Source organism: Stigmatopora nigra, chromosome 11, assembly GCF_051989575.1.
Source record: "Stigmatopora nigra isolate UIUO_SnigA chromosome 11, RoL_Snig_1.1, whole genome shotgun sequence".
Classification (NCBI taxonomy): Eukaryota; Metazoa; Chordata; class Actinopteri; order Syngnathiformes; family Syngnathidae; genus Stigmatopora; species Stigmatopora nigra.
Genome location: NC_135518.1, coordinates 10,028,340 through 10,045,615, shown reverse-complemented (window position 1 = coordinate 10,045,615; position 17,276 = coordinate 10,028,340). Strand labels below are relative to the sequence as shown.

The following is a 17,276-nucleotide window of genomic DNA, read 5'->3' as shown; positions in this document are numbered from 1 at the left end:
TGATGATGCAGATATTGGTAATCACATCCTAAGACGCACCATGCAAGATGGATCAGGACTCCACTAGTAGTAGTACTTCTGCAGAGATTGCGATGAGGAGTCTGCTGTTTGGGAGGTGACGTGAATCCCACCCGTGGGGAAAGTGCTACCAACACAGCAGTGGAGCGTGTATGCCTTCAACTGGACTTGCGCGCACACTGCAAGTAGGCGCGCCCCATGCAGTAGCGCGCCTAAAAAATGAAGTTACTTAGTCCACCAAAAACCAAAATAATGATGTAATCATTGTAATTTATTAAGTAAACCAATTCCAAACACATTCAGAGAATAACCGAGTATTTTGTTTACTAAATAACATACCTGCCATGTAGTTTTTTGTGGGAGGGGGGTGGGGGGGGGCATTTTCTCATGAACAAGTAGTCTAGTTGCCTTTGTGGGTATTACAATGATAATTATGATATTACCCACTATCTGTAGTCCTGGTTTGATCCCAGGCCGGTTCTCACTGTGTAGAGTTTGCCTTTTCTCTCAAGGCTTGAGTGGGTTTTCCCTTGGTACTCCGGTTTCCTCCCACATCCCCCCAAAAAAGCAGGATAGGTTAGTTTGACACTCCTTTGTCTCCTTGTGCCCTATGATTGGCTGACCACTAATCCAGGGTGTTACCTTGCCTGGTGCCCATAGTTAGATGGGATAGGCTCCATCACCCCCTGCAACCTTTATGAGGATAAGCAGTTCAGAAAATGAATACATTACAGTTATTTGCATGTTACATGCATGTTGCCCCCATGCCTGCATAGGTTTTCTTCAGGTACTCCGGTTCCTCTCAGATCCTAAAAACATGAAAAATGGCTGCTTGTCCCATTGTACCCTGTGGTTGGTGACAATCTATTCTGCATGGACTCCACCTTATGCACATAGTTAGCTAGGATATCCTCCAGCACCCTCATGACCTTTGCAAGGATCCGGATATTTTTTCAAACAGTTCTGGCCAACCTAATGTTATGACCAGGGGGTTTGTAATATGCACAAGTGCTTTGAAAATACTAAATAAAATATATGTAAACCTTTCAAATCTATTTGGACGAAATTTTATGGTCTTAGGGCAGCCCGAGCTTTGTCCAAAATGTCCTTTCTCATCTTTGGATAATTTGGATGTGCAGCGAGTACCTAGACGTAGGGAAAAAAAAGAAAGATAATTACTTACATCATTTCCAACTGTAAGCAATATGCTTTATGTCACACACCTTGTGGCAAACATCAATGGCATCAAAATGCCGCTTTGCTTTTAAGTAGTTGAATGCCAGCTTATAACCTGGAAAGTAGAGATTTTAAATGACCTATAACCATTTTAATTTGACTTTATGAATGCACATGATTCTGATCAACATACCGATAGTTGGGTTGGACTGATTTCCAAATTTCCAAGCCAGTTCATAGTTGAATGCCGCATCTCTAAACGCCTGTTCTTTTTCCATGATAAAGCCCCGGTACTCATAAGCTTTACAACACGACTGCAAAGAAAATATTGAGTCAACTTTTTCATTTCATGCATTCTTGACTAAAGAAATTCCTCCACACAATGCCAAAAACTGTCTCACGACCTTGTTGTGGTTGAGGCATCTCTTCAGGAGGTCATCCGCCAAGTCGTACTTCCCGGAATGGATGTAGATATCCGCCAGAAGCAGCCAACTCTTCTCAAACTCATCGGCGTCGACGATATTCCACGCCATCTTGGCGATCCGTTTCAATTGGTTCCTGGCTCGAGGTGTTTGTTTCAGCATCATGTAAGCGGTGGCCATGGCTAACAATGCTGGCACATGGTCCTTCTAAATTCAAAAAACAACATCCTGTTCAAACAGGATCAGAGCAGCAAGTGACACCCTCCCTTGCATGTGTGTTTAACAAGTTTTAAAACGGTCCACAAATGCTCTACAAAAGCAATGAAACTTTGCAGAACGTGGGCGCTTCATCGGGTTTTACCTGCCCATGTTTAATGGCTGATAAGGGGAGGTGAAATAATGCCCAGCAACCACAGTGAAGTTATTTACACTTGGAAGAATGTAGTCACTCAAGCATACTCTTACGGTTGACTCACCTCATTTGTTGCAAACTCTGTGAAAACAGCAAGAGCTTTTTCTATATTGGCTTTCTGTTTAGTGGCCAGTAAGCAGTAGTTCTCCAGGATACGAAGCTGTACATGTCCGCTGGGGGTCTGCGGCTTGATCTCTTTAACGAGCCTCTCTGCCGTTCTTACCGCAACTTGCTCAGTCTCCTGCTTCTCTGTAGAGTTCCTGCACAAATAGGTTGACATTTGAAGAAAGTCACATTTCAGTTATGTCTTAAGGACATGGCTAATAGGTGCTTTAAAAATAAAAAGATCTTTTCACTTACCCAAGTTCACCATCTAAATTTTCGAACAATTCTCCACCTAATGTGTCACTGTCAGGATTTAGGTAGATTTCAATCATATTATAAATTGCATTTTGACCCCAATCATTGTCTTTCCGAGCCTGGTTGAAGTGGCGCAGAGCAGCATTAGATTCTCCTGTGTACCTTAACACAAATTAAATGGTACTGTAAATCACACATTACAAAGTAAATGATAGGGAAATAGCAAAAGATGCCTGACTCACCAAAGATAAAGTCCTTTGCAGTAGTTAAATCCAGCATCAAACTTCGCCCGGGATGAATGTTTTTCGGCCTTATCGAAAAACTTGGGCACGTCTTCTAACTTTCCTGCCCTCCTCAGTAAGTCAATGAGACGTGACAATGTTGGGTAATTGTCTGACATGTCCAATGAATAATGAGAAGTGGAAATGATTACAATTGTTTTGCTTTTCCGTTCAACCATTCACCAATTTTTAATTATAGTGTTTGAAAGTTGAACCTGGTTTGCGCTCCAAGAGTTGTTGATAGCGGAAAACAGCCTGCTCATAGTCTTGTCTTCTGAACATAAGGTCAGCCATCATCTAAATGTAAACACATGTGAAAAATAACATGTGATTATGTGTACAAATGGCATAATGCCAAATAATTGAATGAATACTAAACGCACCAGAGTTGCGTCTTCATTATATTGGTCATTCTTCAGGATTATACTGCATTGTTCCTGGCACGAATCAACTTCATCTATCGTGAGGAAAATCTGTGCCAACTCCAGCATCACCTAGAAACAGTACATTTTAAAAATCCCTCTAAAAAGAATAAATGTTATCACTGTGTCCAAATCTAATAATCCAAAATAGGATTATTACCTGTAGAGATGTAATTTAAAATGGTGATTGAAAAAGATCACTTAAGATAGTCAACCACAGCTGCGACAGAGTAGGACATAGGAGGTTTTGATTCAGTTGTACAGACCTTGTGATCCGTCTCACAGTAAACAAGAGCTTCCTTGTAGAATTTGATTGCTCTCTCATAGCCCCGCTGCCTCGTGTAGTGTTGAGCTATCTCAGCGCAGATTTTGGCAGCGAGCTTCTTTTGCATGGGGATGGCGTCAGGCTCCTCCAGTTCCACCCGCTTTAGAACCTTGCACTGGACATCCCGAGCCTATCAACAATACATGATTTAACCACAATAAAACACTTTGAATCAATATATACTTGAATTGGGAACTATACAAATAGAAGTACTTACCCTTTGTAAAGATATTAAGGCTTCTTCTGTTTTATCAACCTTGTTTTGGACCTTTGCCAAAAGCATTAAATAGCGGCAGTCATCTGAGAGGGCTGTCAGTTCGTTTGCTTTGTGGGAAGATGGAAGAAGTTGTAAATCACAAACATTAGGTCTGTTATAGTTAAATAGTAGAACATGAGAAATGTTGTTAGTTAAGGGTAGTTGTTAGGAGTTAATATCCTCAAGTAACCTTGTCAAAATATTCATTTTATTATGGAACAGACAAAAAAATAAAACCCTAGAAAACAATCAGGAGAATTGGAGATTGGAATGAGTGGGCCGACTTTAAATTTTATCTCAATTTGGTTTTATTTATAGTCTAATCATGTGTTAAATCAAGTGAGGTACAGGGGGGCAGATGAAAAATATGTAGAAAGTTTTTATTTTATTTAAAGGATAGGTGCCCTTTTAATTAGAACTATTCTAATGAAATCAAATTGACAACCCTATTTGTAAATGTCTTAAAGCCCCCACTGTATGAAAATAAATCTTTAATATTTGACCTTAAACCAGAAATGAGTGTTGTTAGCAAATCTGAGAAATTTGAATTCGATTGAGCACTTCACTCACAAGGTGCTCTTTATCCTCTGCCCTGAATATATTAGATACACTTTCCGATTTTTCTTGGCTGTGGTTTGTGTGTTGTAACGTTGACACTGTGCTTTGTAAGGAGAGAACTGCACCTGGTTCACAGGAGAGAGAGTCAAGCAGAAGTCTCTCACAGCGCTCATACTGCTTCATCTTCATCAGCAGTTCGGCCAGGTCGTAACGCAGGAAGTTTTGTTGGTCGGACTTCAGCGCAGCCTCGTAGTAATGTATTGCCTGTGCAACAAGAAGGTTTGTTATTGTCTGACAGGCATTATTGCATATTCGTAAAAATGTTCATACAAACCTTGGCGTAATAATGAGTCTTGACCAAAGCTTTCCCAAACTTACTGGCGAGAGCGCCATCTTTAGGGGTTTTCTCCAAAGCATGCTCATAGACCTCTATAGCCTTTTCCGGCTTGGGATAAGAACATTAAACAGTGTTAGGCCACTTGTGATACAAAATATGAAGGATAAAAGAGTATCAAGTATTCTGAATCAAATTCATTAGGATTCATAAAAAGGTATCCTTTACAAAAGTTTTTTTTCCAGTATGTAAAAGCAAAGTGTCAGTAGGTGCCTAGAGAGTGCCATTTAAAAATACATTTATGTTTATCCATTACTGCAGCTTCCTACCTCTAAAATGTGCATGTAAGCGTCTCCGAGTAAGATGTATGTTTGAGAACCAGGTAGCTTCTCCACCATTTCCCTACAGAACAAACCAAGATATATCAAATGGCATCATCATTACACAAATACATAAATGTTAGGAAACCTGCTCTGCATTATAAGCTTATATATCAAGATCCAAATTACACCTTACCTGTAACAGCTCACATAAAGACGCTTATCCTTTTTGTGATTTAGATAGATGGTGGCCATTTTCTCCTTGGCTTGAATATAATAGAGCTGCTCAGGTGTAATGTTTCTGAGCATGCTCAGGGCCAAGTCTGTGTCACCTCGAAGCAAAGCCAAATCTGCATTGGCAATGGTGACACGGAGTTCTTCAGAGGTCCCCGAGAACTCATTAATGGCATCCTGCATTACCTTGGCTGCTTCATGCTGTTAAATTAAAAATTGGTATAAGAGCCGACATACAGTATAGATTACAAATGGAAAATTTTCATACCTGTTCGCCATTGAGCCACAGGCTCTCAGCTAACTCCAAGAAGACAGAGACGCGATCTGCAGAACTCACGTCGATCTTTTTGTTTTTGGATTTAGCTGAAGATCCAGCTCTGGAAATCCCAGGGAGACTTATCGCCATTTGCAAAATCTGGATAGCCTCAGTCAGATCGCCCATTTTTTTCTTTGCCTGAGCTTTAATCAGAAGATACAAGGGATGTTCTCGAATCTGGAATATAAAAGTATCTTGTTAAGGAAATAGTTCTCATATACTTCTCAATACTTTCCCTAACCTTCACATTATATAGATCAATTTGTCGACCCTTTTTAAACAGGGAATCACTTTGCAGATTTGAAGTTTCTGGAGAAAATGGTGAAGACAATGACAGTTATTTTACCTCAAAATTGTGACTGAGGCAGAGCTCCAAGGACTGTGAACAATGAGCGAAGCTACCCCGCGATAAGTGTATCTGTGCCATGAGCAGATGAGAGTCCATATGAGAGGGACACTGTTCAAGGCAGTGGTTCAAACTGCTCTGAGCTGCGTCCACATCACCTGAAGGAAAATAAGCATGCAGTAGTGAATAGTAAATTAAAGAAAATGCTAGCACATTACATTCAGAAGGCTCACCAGACTGATATCGGACTTTTGCTTGCAGAAAGACCCCTTGAATGAGACCTGGCACAATCTTGACTACTGTATCCAACAATGCAGCACAGTGCTTTAGTTGAGGGGCAGGAGATTGTCCCTGAGTTGGAGGCTAGAAGAGAATTTTATCTTAGAGCACACCTTAGAGAAGAAATCTAAAACTTGGTTCTAACTTGTACCTTAGCAGGACACAAAGCAAGATATTCCTTGACAATCTGTAAGAGGAAGTCAGGGTTCAGCTTCTGAAAGTACTCTGCACCAAGAGGGAGACCCTGGAGAGTTGAGAAGTGGGTTTCCACAGCGTCGTTCAGGAGCTTGGTCACATCTTCTTGAGAGTGGCACTTTTTAATTGCGACAAGTGCACGCAAGTAGAAGAGGTCCTAATGAGATGGAATGAAAGTTATCGTAAATGTGGAAGTATGTGAATATCAACCTGCAGGAGTAGATGGCCTATGTTGATAGTTATTGAAAAGAGTCTTTGAATTTGAGAAATGTTTTAAAAGTACCCCTGATTTTCCGACGGTCTGCTGAATTTCTGTTAGAAATTCAATTTGCTGGTCTGCATCTTCAAGCCGGCCTTCTAGCAGCTGGCATCGAATTATACCTATACAACAAAATGATGTAAAAAAATGCTGAAAAAATTAACCATTCTTGAAGGGTCCTGTTTTCATTCTTTTGGGTGCATATTTAATTACTGACTGGACTAGATGGTTCACTTGATAGTATTTTTAGGTTGTGCAGCTTACCAGTCAGTGCAGGCAAGCTTGTCTCATCTAAAGTCATGGCTGTCTTGTACCACTTTATAGCCTCCTTAACTTTACCATGAAGAACCATGAGGTAGCCCAACTCTGTGGCCAAATCTGAGTTCCCTTCTGATTTACAGTAGGCTTTTTCCACCATTTTGAAGACCTGCTCAAGCACTTTCTCATTTCGGCCACACTATAAATAATCAACAGATAATACAAATAATGATTAAAAAAAGAACAAACTAATAGCACAACAAAAACATTTTTTGGCTTACAACTCGGGTGAATGCGAGAGAGAGTCTATAGGAAAGCTCAGGGTTATGTGGTTCCAGCATATCCAGACTGAAGATGAGGTTGGAAAGATGTTTTGTTGACTGTCAAGTGAGATAAACGACCATTACAAACAATGTAAGCTCATTAATATTGCCTAGGTTGGAATTGTGTGCAGATACTGTACCTCATCAATATCCCCATTTTTACATAAAGAATGCAGAGTTAGCATCTGTAGTGCATCCAGGTTATTTTTATCTATTTGTAAAAGTCTGAAATAGGAAATAAATTTGTTTATTAACAAAAACATGAGGTGCAAAGCATCTCCCTACTCACCTGATTGCTGCCTCTCTTGTTTGTTCCCAGTCTTGGAGATTTAAAAACAGCTTCATCTTTTTAATGAGAGCAGGCAAGAACCCAGGGAAACTTGCAATGACTTTGTTCACTGCATCTAATGCTCCAGAGTAGTTCTGGCGATATTCATAATATTGGGCCTAGCAAAAGAAGAGGCATTGCTTTAATCACAATAATAACAGGATGTATAGGAATATAAAATGTGACTAATCTAAGTATCATAACATTTTTAACAGTGTTTGAGGACTCAAATTCCATAATTAAATTCTATTATGCTTACCTTTCCCATCAGAGCAAAAGCATCCAATTCATCTTTCAGCCCTTCGTCAAAGTACTTTCCAGCCTTTCTGGCATATGCATCTTTACCACACGTCACATCGATCCAACCTTTTAGAATGATTCCCTAAAAATAAATTAGATGGTTTGATTCCAGGCACCACAAAACTGAATGTTTTGCTTTCTTTAATGACAAGAGAAGGCCATCTTACCTCCTTGGAGCCATTGGAGATTTTGATCATCCTCTCAGTGTATTCCCTTGCTTTATCATTTCGGCCTAAAAGCCAAAGAAACATACCAGCATGATAGAGACTCACTGCAGAGGCGCTTTTGCGATCTTCCTTGATTTTAGCTTCAAGTTCTTGAACAACTTCTCTGTCTGCAATGACCAAGACACAAACATGTAAATATTAGCAAAAGGGATATATTTATATCACTAGTAAAATATACATTGTCGTACCTGGTTTTGTCTTTCTCTTCTCGGCATACACCAGTGCCATTAACGTGCACAAAGACACATCAGGTGCATCTTTTAATGCTTCCAACTCTAAGGTTGCTTCTTGGATTAAATCTGTGGGAATAAAAAATGAGAATGCACCACATGAACATGCATGCAAAGAATCACTATCATGCATTTTTTAGCATATTGTTTGGAGTTTACCTTGCATTAAAGTGGCATATCCATGGAAGAAACTGAGGACAGGGTCACCTCTGAACTTTATCAGAGCAGCTGCTGCAGCATTCACGGCATGGTTGAAATATTTCTCATTGCAATAATATCTGATTAAAGCCTGAAAACAACAATGCCAAAAAAGTAAAATAAAACCAGCAGTAGTAGAACTATCAATTAAATACTTTGTTTATGCACTTAAGTAGATATTTCAAGTATATATATTTTCTGATTACTTTTTTACTATTACTCCCTTAAGGTAAACAAGAGTTAAGTACAGTACTTAAGTATATCGTGTGAATACCTTACTTTACCTATCTCTAGCACACAGCACATTCAAAAACATTGACATGATCGTTACAAGGAATATGATTTCATAAGATAATCACTCTAAAGACACTAGTTTCTTAGGCACAGCCAACATTAATAATCTGATCGAGGAAGACTGGCTATGTTTACGTGTAAAGCAGATCAAAATTAAGCTCACCAACGCAGTCTCTTCTTTTTCCATTTTGCCCAAAAAATGTTGATCATGTGACACTCTTCATCCGTCTAGTAGTCGCACTTATGATGATCAACTACTGTATCATTACGAATTTTGTATAGGACTGCGCCATATTGACTTTCCTCCTCTCGTGTTGCCTTAGCAACGTACCATTTTCTTCTTCGTCTTTAATGCAGGTAGTCAATTGAACAGCGCCACTACGTGGATAAAATGGATATTACAACGATTGTACAAAAAATATTACTACCCCCTTTAGATATAAAAAAATATCTACGCAAATTGACGTGTCATAGGTTATTTTGAAAGTGCCTTTGTAGTTAAAAAAACACTTATACCATCTGAAACAAATAGAGCGCCATTAAGCTGTAAAAACTAATAACAGTTTAAGATTTAATATGGAAAATAAAGACACAGCAATGGTAAGCATCACATTTATTGATTTGTACAAATGTGATTCCTTGTGCAATTTTTATGGACTGGCTCATTGCTGAATAGTTGTACGTTTGTCTTTGATTTGAATTATTTTTAAAATTGTCTGAAAACTTACAAATGCACAATTTTAAATTGTTATTTCAGGCAGCTTCATCTGATTCATATTGTGAGACATGTGCAACCAACTTTTAATTTATTTTAATTTCCACCTCTGAAAAAATATTTAATTTAGTTATATTATTTATTGTTTACTTTAAAAATCAAGATCTATTTTTTTTTAAATCACAAAGTCTTAGCCTGATCCCTTGAATTTGGGTTATGTTTCAGGCTTTGATTCGACATTATTGCAATGAAAAATATTTCAATCATGTTGCTAATGCCACAGTAACTGCTCAGAAAAAATTTAGAAATGAGCCCGTCTTCAATATCTTCCGTGCATACGGCGCTTTGATGCAAGGTGAGCTGGACAAATTCAAAACAATATAAAATTCTTGTCAAATTATCCAACAAATACATAATTCCATCACAGGTCAAGCACGACAAGCTGCAGCTGAGTTTGACACGATTAAAGATAGATCAGATGTTTCTCTCTGCTCTCTTATGGCACTCATCTACGCCGAGAAAAAAAAGTCCACAACAGGTATGCCAACAAAGTTTATTTTTTAAAGAATTGTAATCTCATACATTTTAATGATATGTAATTTCAGACAGAGAGGTCATTCGTGATCTTGAAACTAAAATCAGAGAGGATCGCAAAAGTGCATCTCCACAGAATCTTTACTATGCTGGGTTCTTTCTTTGGCTATTGGGACGAAATGATAAAGCCAGGGAATACACAGAGAGAATGATCAAAATCTCCAATAACACCAAAGAGGTAACCCCAAGGATACTGTTTTTGGCTATTTTTGTGTGAACATTTTGTTTTACTTTGCAGGGGTTAATCCTGAAAGCATGGATAGATGTGACTTGTGGTAAAGACGACTATGTCAGAAAGTCCGGAAAATTATTTGATGAAGGGATGAAGGATGGAGCAGATGTTTTTGCACTGATGGGCAAGGTGATGTTAGAAAAAGTCAAGTGATTTTAGTTCCTGAAACTCTGTGAAACTGTTATCACTTATTATAGTTATGAATCACACTCTTCAAATCCATTGCAGAAAACATCACTGGTTTTTGGATATTTAATTGGGAAGTTTTACTGATGTATAGTATATTGTCACATTCATATTACAGTAAAACATAGTAAAGTATGTTATTTTACATTTATCTGTACTAGGCACAATACTTTGAAAATTGCCAAAGCTACTCAGAAGCATTAGGAGTGGTTAATAAGGTCATTGCCAGTTTTCCTGGCTTCTTACCTGCTCTTATTAAGAAGATGACCCTTTTTTTAAATCTCCAAGACTGGGAACAAACCACAGAAGCAGCAATCAGGTTGGTAGCATGATATTTTGTGTCTAGATTTTAAAATTTTGTCATTGCAAGCATATTGTAGTGTACATTCTCCATCTCTCTGTTCTCATTTCAGGGTTCTACAAATGGACACAAACAATCTGAATGCTCTACATCTTCTAACTCTCCATTCATTATGTATAAATGGAGATATGACTGAGGTACATAACTAGAAAAATGGCAGGTTGTCTGGCATAGTAAACCATTAAATAAGTGGAGTTAAATGTTTATGTCTTCCTTGGCAGTCAACAAGACATCTTTCCAACCTCATCAAAAGTCTGGATATGCAAGAACCACACAACCCTGAACTCGCTTACAAGATGTCTCTGGCATTCAGTCGAGTCGTAAGGCAAATTTGAAGGCTTTTGTCAGGTTTTTGTTGGGTCAAATGTTAGAATTTGCTGTATGGATTATTCGTAGTGTGGACGAAATGAGATGGTGCTTGAGATGGTGTTCAAAATGGTGGAAAAAGCTTTTGCAGAGACGCAAGGAAGCTCATATTTAGCAGCAGAGTTGGGCTACCTCATGCTTCTTCAGGGGAAAATCAAGGAGGCCATGAAATGGTATAAGACAGCCATGACTTTGGATGAGATGAGCCTCACTGCACTGACTGGCAAGTCGAAGAGGACCCAATCACTGTGCCTTTTGAGCATTCAGCATGTATTTTAATTTTAAATTTTTAATATCATAGGTATCATTTGGTGCCAGCTGATTGAGGGTTGCTTTGAGGAAGCTGAGAAAGATTTGGAATTTCTGACAGAAGTTCAACAAACCACTGGAAAATCAGGGGTACAATTTGTATTTTCTATCATTAGTGTCCTGCACTTTGTCTATTCTTATTAATTTCTCCATCTCCATCATTTTTTAGGAAATCCTCTACTTGCTTGCACAAGTGGCAATTAAAAAGCGCCGTCCCCAAGAAGAGATAACCAAACTCCTAAAAAATGCAGTGGAAACCCATTTCTCCAATCTCCAAGGTCTCCCTTTAACCGTGGAATACTTTACAAAAATGAACCCTGACTTCCTCTTACAAATTGTCAAGGAGTATCTATCTTTGTGTCCTTCTAAGGTACACCTCAATGCTTTTCTTTCTACATTAAAGCCATTGTTCCAAAACAATATGAAATTTTTGTACCAGCCTACAGGTCAGGGCCAGTCTTTTGCTCCTCAGCTCAGGCACTGTGCTTCCTTGTTGGATACCGTTGTTAGGGTTGTTCCAGGTCTCCTTCAAGGGGTCTTTTTGCAAGCCAAAGTCAGATATCAGTCCGGTGAGCATTACATTTTTGGTTTCCTATAACTCAGGGGTACTCACACTTTTTTCCACTTTTCAATGAGCCAACCTACCGAAAGTGATCCACGTATAGTACCTTTGTGATCTACGTAATGCTTTTTAACTGATCATTAGTAGCAACTGCATGTCTGTATTCCTTCAGGTAACGTGGACACTGCTCAGAACAGTTTACAACACTGCCTGGAACAGTGTCCTTCTCATACAGATGCTCATTTGCTCATGGCACAGATCCATTTGTTGCGGGAGAATTTCACTCTGTGTTTCCAGTCGCTTGAACTCTGCCTCAGCCATAACTTTGAGGTAAGGCCATCAATAGAATATACCAGTCACACACACTTTGAATTTCAACATGTTATTAAGTTGACAAATGCATTCCAGATTAGAGAACATCCATTGTACCTTCTGATCAAAGCTCAAGCCAAAAAGAAAATGGGTGAGCTGACAGAATCCATTCACCTTTTGCAAATGGCAATGAATCTTCCAGGTGTCTGCAAGGCTGAAACTTCAGCCATGTTCAAAAACAAGAAGATCGAACTAAGTTCTGCAGATTGTGTTTCTGTCTTCTTGGAATTAGCCGAAGCTTTGCGGCTCAGCGATAAACAGGTCCAGTCTTTCTAACTATTGCAATGCTTTCAAATTTTATTTCAAGTGGGTTGTAATATATAGTACTCAAATATATGCATTGCACTTGCAGCAAGAAGCAGCCAACGTCATGCAGGATGCAATCAATAAATTCTCCGGTACTCCTGAAGAGCTTCGAGTCACTATTGCAAATGTCGATCTAGCATTGTCGCATGGTGACACAGAGTTGGCACTGAGTATGCTAAGAAACATTACACCTGAGCAGCTCTACTACATTCAAGCCAAGGAGAAAATGGCAGACATTTTCCTGAATCACAAAAAGGACAAACGTCTGTACGTAAGCTGTTACAGGTGAGTTAAAATTTCTTGAATGCACATTATTATAATCTGTTACCTAAATGTTTGTCAAATCATTATTGTATTTCGAAATAAAAACAATACTTACATAAATACAATTACAGGGAAATAGTTGACAAACTACCCAGTCCTCACACATATGTCTTACTCGGGGAAGCCTACATGCACATTTTAGAGGTAAGTAGCAATCATAATTGGTCTTAAGTACTCAACTTGACTATTGCAGTGACTTATTTGCATGGATTGCAATTTTATGAATGAGTTTTATTGAATTCTCCCCAGCCTGAGAAAGCCATTGAAGTTTACGAGCATGCTTTGGAGAAAACACCTGAAGATGGCCCTCTAGTGAGCAAGTTCGGAAAGTTTCTCATCAAGACTCATTACTTTGACAAAGTTTGTACCTCTATCATTTTTTTTCTTGCTTTGCATTTTAAAAATAATAATAGGGATTCACTTTCAGAAAGCAAACATATTTGACACACTATTAATGTTACCTAGGCATTACATTACTATGAAGCTGCATTAAAGACCGGACATCAGAACTTCTTACGCTATGACCTGGCCGAGTTGCTAATGAAGATGAAACAATATGAACGCTGTGAGAGTGTAATTCATGATGCTCTCGCTCATAAGCCAGGTACTTAGCCGTACTTAGATCATTCAAACAAACACAGTACAGTGACTACCTCACATTTAACATATCTGCAATGCAATATACTGTTTTGAAATTCCAATAATATCTTTGATCATGATTATTTTCTTTTTGTTCTTTTATGTGGGCTCCCCAAGTGAATGGGCTAAGTGCACTATCAGATGATTGTCGTTGTTTGATGCTGTTGGCAAAGGTCCAAAATAGGGTTGACAAAGCTGAAGAGGCATTAGAATCCCTACAAAGTGTAAGTCTTTTTATTTTAAGATAAATGTTACATTTGTATATACTTTGTACTGCAATTTTCCGACATGTCAGCTCCAGTTTAGGCAGACTGGACAAAACAGGAGAGGTCGTGGGATAGCCCATGAAACATTTTTTGTACTTTTAGGGCCCTCCTTGCAATCTATTTTTACCTATTTCTTTTATTTTGAGTTAATTTGCTGCCATCCTGTCGCTATACTGGAAAGCGATACTACTTTTCTACCCTCTGAGTTCCAGTATGTTATTATTGATGAATTGCACTGTTGCCAGGCGCGGGATGTACAGGCTAGAGTGCTGAAGCGGGTGCAACTGGAGCAGCCTGACAGCTTCGACGCCCAGAAGCAGTTGGCTGCCAAGATCTGCACTGAGATCGCGCAACACTACACTGGTCAGAGGGTTTACGACAAAGCAATCGAGTTTTACAAAGAAGCTCTTAGCTATTGTGAGACTGATCACAAGGTCTGTACTGTACTACTGAATCATAGTCTTCCCCATGGCAGCTTTGGTTGAAAACTCTAAAAACTTTAATAGGTGATCTTGGAGTTGGCCCAGATATTCCTCATTTTAGAAGATATTGATGCATGCAAGGAACAATGCATGATTGTCTTGAAGAATGACTGCTCTAATAAAGATGCAACTTTGGTTTGTTCTGTCTCAAAACTCGTGTTCAGCCAATATTCTTTTGGAAAATAGCACTAAAGCATTTTTCTTGGCTATTTCTTTAGATGATGGCAAACATTATGTTCAAGAGACAAGATGAAGAACAAGCGATGTCCCATTACGAGCAACTATTGGATAGCAATCCAGGTGAAAAATCTGTACAGTTACTAATCAGGGGTCAATTGGCCTCATGTGATGAATATGAATTTGTTTTATGAAGACTTCTCAACTGTGTCACGCCTTATTGACTTGCTGAGGAAGGCAGGGAAGCTGGATGAGATGCCTGCATTTTTTGAGAGGTTACAAAAGCATTCTACCAGGATTGGATTAGACCCTGGATTTCACTACTGTAATGGACTTTACCTTTGGTAAGTCAAATGATTCTTAAGGTAATTATTAAATGTTTTTTTCATATTTTATGACCATATTTGTGCTCGATGATCAGGTACACAGGACAATCCAATCAAGCTCTACATCACTTCAACCAGGCTCGAAAAGACACCAAGTGGGGTCAAGATGCGGTTCATAAAATGATTGAAATCTACTTAGATTTCAACAATGACATGATGGGTGTTGAAATATGTAATCTGGATCTTCGAATTGGGTAAGATTGATGAAAACGACAACAGTCTCATAATGAAATTAAACTGGACAATATACTGTACACTTTTGTCATCAGAAACCCTACAGAGGAGCAAGAGATGGAAAGGATTTGTGTGACAACAGCACATCAACTCTTGAAGGAGATAAAGCCAGAAACACCTGGAGGACATTTAAAGCTTCACATACTGGAAAACTACTGCTTACTGGCTACTAAACAAGAAGTCAACATCAAGAAAGCTCTAACTGTTTTCACAGAACTTGCAACCAATGTAGTAAGCTACCTAAAAATAGCAGCACAGTTCTTTGTTTTAAGTAAATTTATCAAGTTATCGTCTTGAAATCGGGTAACTAGAGAGTTGTGTTTGAATTTAGAGATGCCGCGTACAAGCATTGTTGGGCATCGCGACAGCTTCAATGATGTTGAAACAAACGCCCCAAGCCAGGAATCAACTGAAACATATAACAAAGATGAGCTGGACTATTGTTGATGCCGAAGAGTTTGAAAAGAGTTGGCTACTCCTAGCAAACATTTACATTCATTCGGGGAAGTACGACTTGGCAGATGACCTCCTCAGGAGATGCCTCAATCATAACAAGGTCTGATGGCATGCAATAATGAATCAACAATGAGGCAATGTAAGCAGTAATTTAATAATGCGACAATAAGCTCATTCTAATTGCACTCTTTTTTTCGCAGTCGTGTTGTAAAGCTTATGAGTACCGGGGTTTCATAATGGAAAACGAGCAAGCATTCCACGATGCAGCATTCAACTATAAATTGGCTTGGAAATATGGAAATCAAGTCAACCCAACTGTTGGTATGTTGACCATTCAGGTTTAAGTCTACTATACTGTAAATAAATTTCTAATATATGATATTTTTACAGGATACAAACTTGCTTTGAACTATTTAAAAGCAAAACAAAATTTTGATGCCATAGATGTGTGCCATAAGGTGAGATCAAGTTCAGATTTGTGCATGTGTGTGTGTATTTTAACATTTAAATTTTTCTTTCCATCTACAGGTGCTTTCTACTCATCCCAATTTTTCAAAAATTAGAAATGACATCTTGGACCAAGCATGCACTGCGTTGAGGCCTTAGGAATTTGACTCCCTGCTTTTGTAAACCCACTTTGCAGTATTTGTAGAGATCAATGTTTGAAGTAAGTTATTTTTTATTAAAAATCCCCAAAAAATCAACAACACTTCTCTATTAAAGGCTGTTATTTGTTAAACGGTATTGAATTATGTAGTACATGCCTAGTTTTCCTAAGTATACCTTGTTTGTTTGGTTAGTTTTGGTCACAGCATCTTTGCATTTTGGAATTTAAATTTCCATCCACCCATGATTGTTGCTGCAGCCTTTATGTAACGGCACGCATTGACTTATAAGCTTGAACTGGTGACGTTTGCAGTGTTAATTCAATAGCGGGAGCAGCATGTGTCCTGCACGGGTACAACGGTTCCAGGAGAGACCTTTCCAGGCCGTGTCAGATATTATTTAGCCACTAACTGTGGCACATAATCGTTAACTCTCTCCAGCACACATCAATGGAAGTGTAAATCACATTGCTGTCGGGCTGAGGCAACTGTTTGTGTTCTGTAGTCAACAATGGAGTTCACCGATGTGATTTAGATATTGTCGCAAGCTATTCACGAGACGTAGATATTGTTAAATTATATGTAAAAATTAGTATTAGGCATGTAGAGGGTAGTTACATGAGTGAGGTGTTGTAAATCGCAAGAATCCATAAATATTGCATGTGCTGCTGCACTTACAAAATAATGCTTCTGAAAAGCTTTTAGTGGAAAGACTGAAATATGCACGCCTCAGTTGAACTGCAGTAGCATTCTAATGGCCATCTCCATTGTGGTTTCTATGAGCTGTTATTGATCAAGTCATACTTGAGTCATACTCAATGATGCTGGCCTTTACTAAAGAACTTTTTTTTCCCCTTTCTTGTCTCAATGTGTCACCCAATTAGCATCAGATTTCTCTCTTCCACGATACCAATATACTATATTGATCGAATTGTGAATATAAACTGGACAAGGGCCTGCTTATGGCTTTTTAGAGGGAGTGGTTTAAATGAAACTGCAATTAAGCGGTTGAGTGGGAGTGCGTGTGTCACTT

General features: G+C 38.7%; 2 protein-coding genes across 3 annotated transcripts; one reads left to right on the top strand and one right to left on the bottom strand.

Moving 5' to 3' along the window:
• Positions 1-126: 126 nt before the first annotated feature.
• Positions 127-8,991, bottom strand: ttc21b (tetratricopeptide repeat domain 21B). 2 transcript variants are annotated; one of them, XM_077728690.1, is made up of 30 exons: positions 8,835-8,991; positions 8,339-8,468; positions 8,138-8,248; positions 7,890-8,056; positions 7,682-7,804; positions 7,384-7,541; positions 7,235-7,319; positions 7,053-7,151; positions 6,778-6,970; positions 6,538-6,635; positions 6,211-6,411; positions 6,014-6,143; positions 5,781-5,938; positions 5,387-5,611; positions 5,081-5,319; positions 4,894-4,966; positions 4,565-4,675; positions 4,356-4,494; positions 3,634-3,740; positions 3,358-3,546; positions 3,053-3,163; positions 2,885-2,966; positions 2,631-2,781; positions 2,389-2,550; positions 2,093-2,288; positions 1,599-1,823; positions 1,388-1,508; positions 1,242-1,309; positions 1,062-1,164; positions 127-230 (listed from the first exon to the last, which is right to left on the bottom strand). In XM_077728690.1, the coding sequence occupies exons 1-29, from the start codon at positions 8,856-8,858 to the stop codon at positions 1,087-1,089; spliced, it is 3,954 nt and encodes a 1,317-aa protein (XP_077584816.1). In that variant the 5' UTR covers positions 8,859-8,991; the 3' UTR covers positions 127-230; positions 1,062-1,086. The 2 variants fall into 2 exon arrangements, with proteins under 2 accessions (XP_077584816.1, XP_077584817.1); XM_077728691.1 differs by lacking the exon at positions 127-230 and having other exon boundaries at positions 272-1,164.
• A 147-nt stretch (positions 8,992-9,138) lies between these two features.
• LOC144204636 (tetratricopeptide repeat protein 21B-like) lies at positions 9,139-17,100 on the top strand. Its single transcript, XM_077728725.1, has 29 exons — positions 9,139-9,271; positions 9,612-9,741; positions 9,814-9,924; positions 9,992-10,158; positions 10,219-10,341; positions 10,560-10,717; positions 10,812-10,896; positions 10,981-11,079; positions 11,156-11,348; positions 11,427-11,524; positions 11,604-11,804; positions 11,874-12,003; positions 12,169-12,326; positions 12,405-12,629; positions 12,721-12,959; positions 13,070-13,142; positions 13,248-13,358; positions 13,464-13,602; positions 13,755-13,861; positions 14,149-14,337; positions 14,410-14,520; positions 14,604-14,685; positions 14,759-14,906; positions 14,984-15,142; positions 15,218-15,413; positions 15,514-15,738; positions 15,839-15,959; positions 16,029-16,096; positions 16,167-17,100. The coding sequence occupies exons 1-29, from the start codon at positions 9,248-9,250 to the stop codon at positions 16,242-16,244; spliced, it is 3,948 nt and encodes a 1,315-aa protein (XP_077584851.1). The 5' UTR covers positions 9,139-9,247; the 3' UTR covers positions 16,245-17,100.
• Positions 17,101-17,276: the final 176 nt, after the last annotated feature.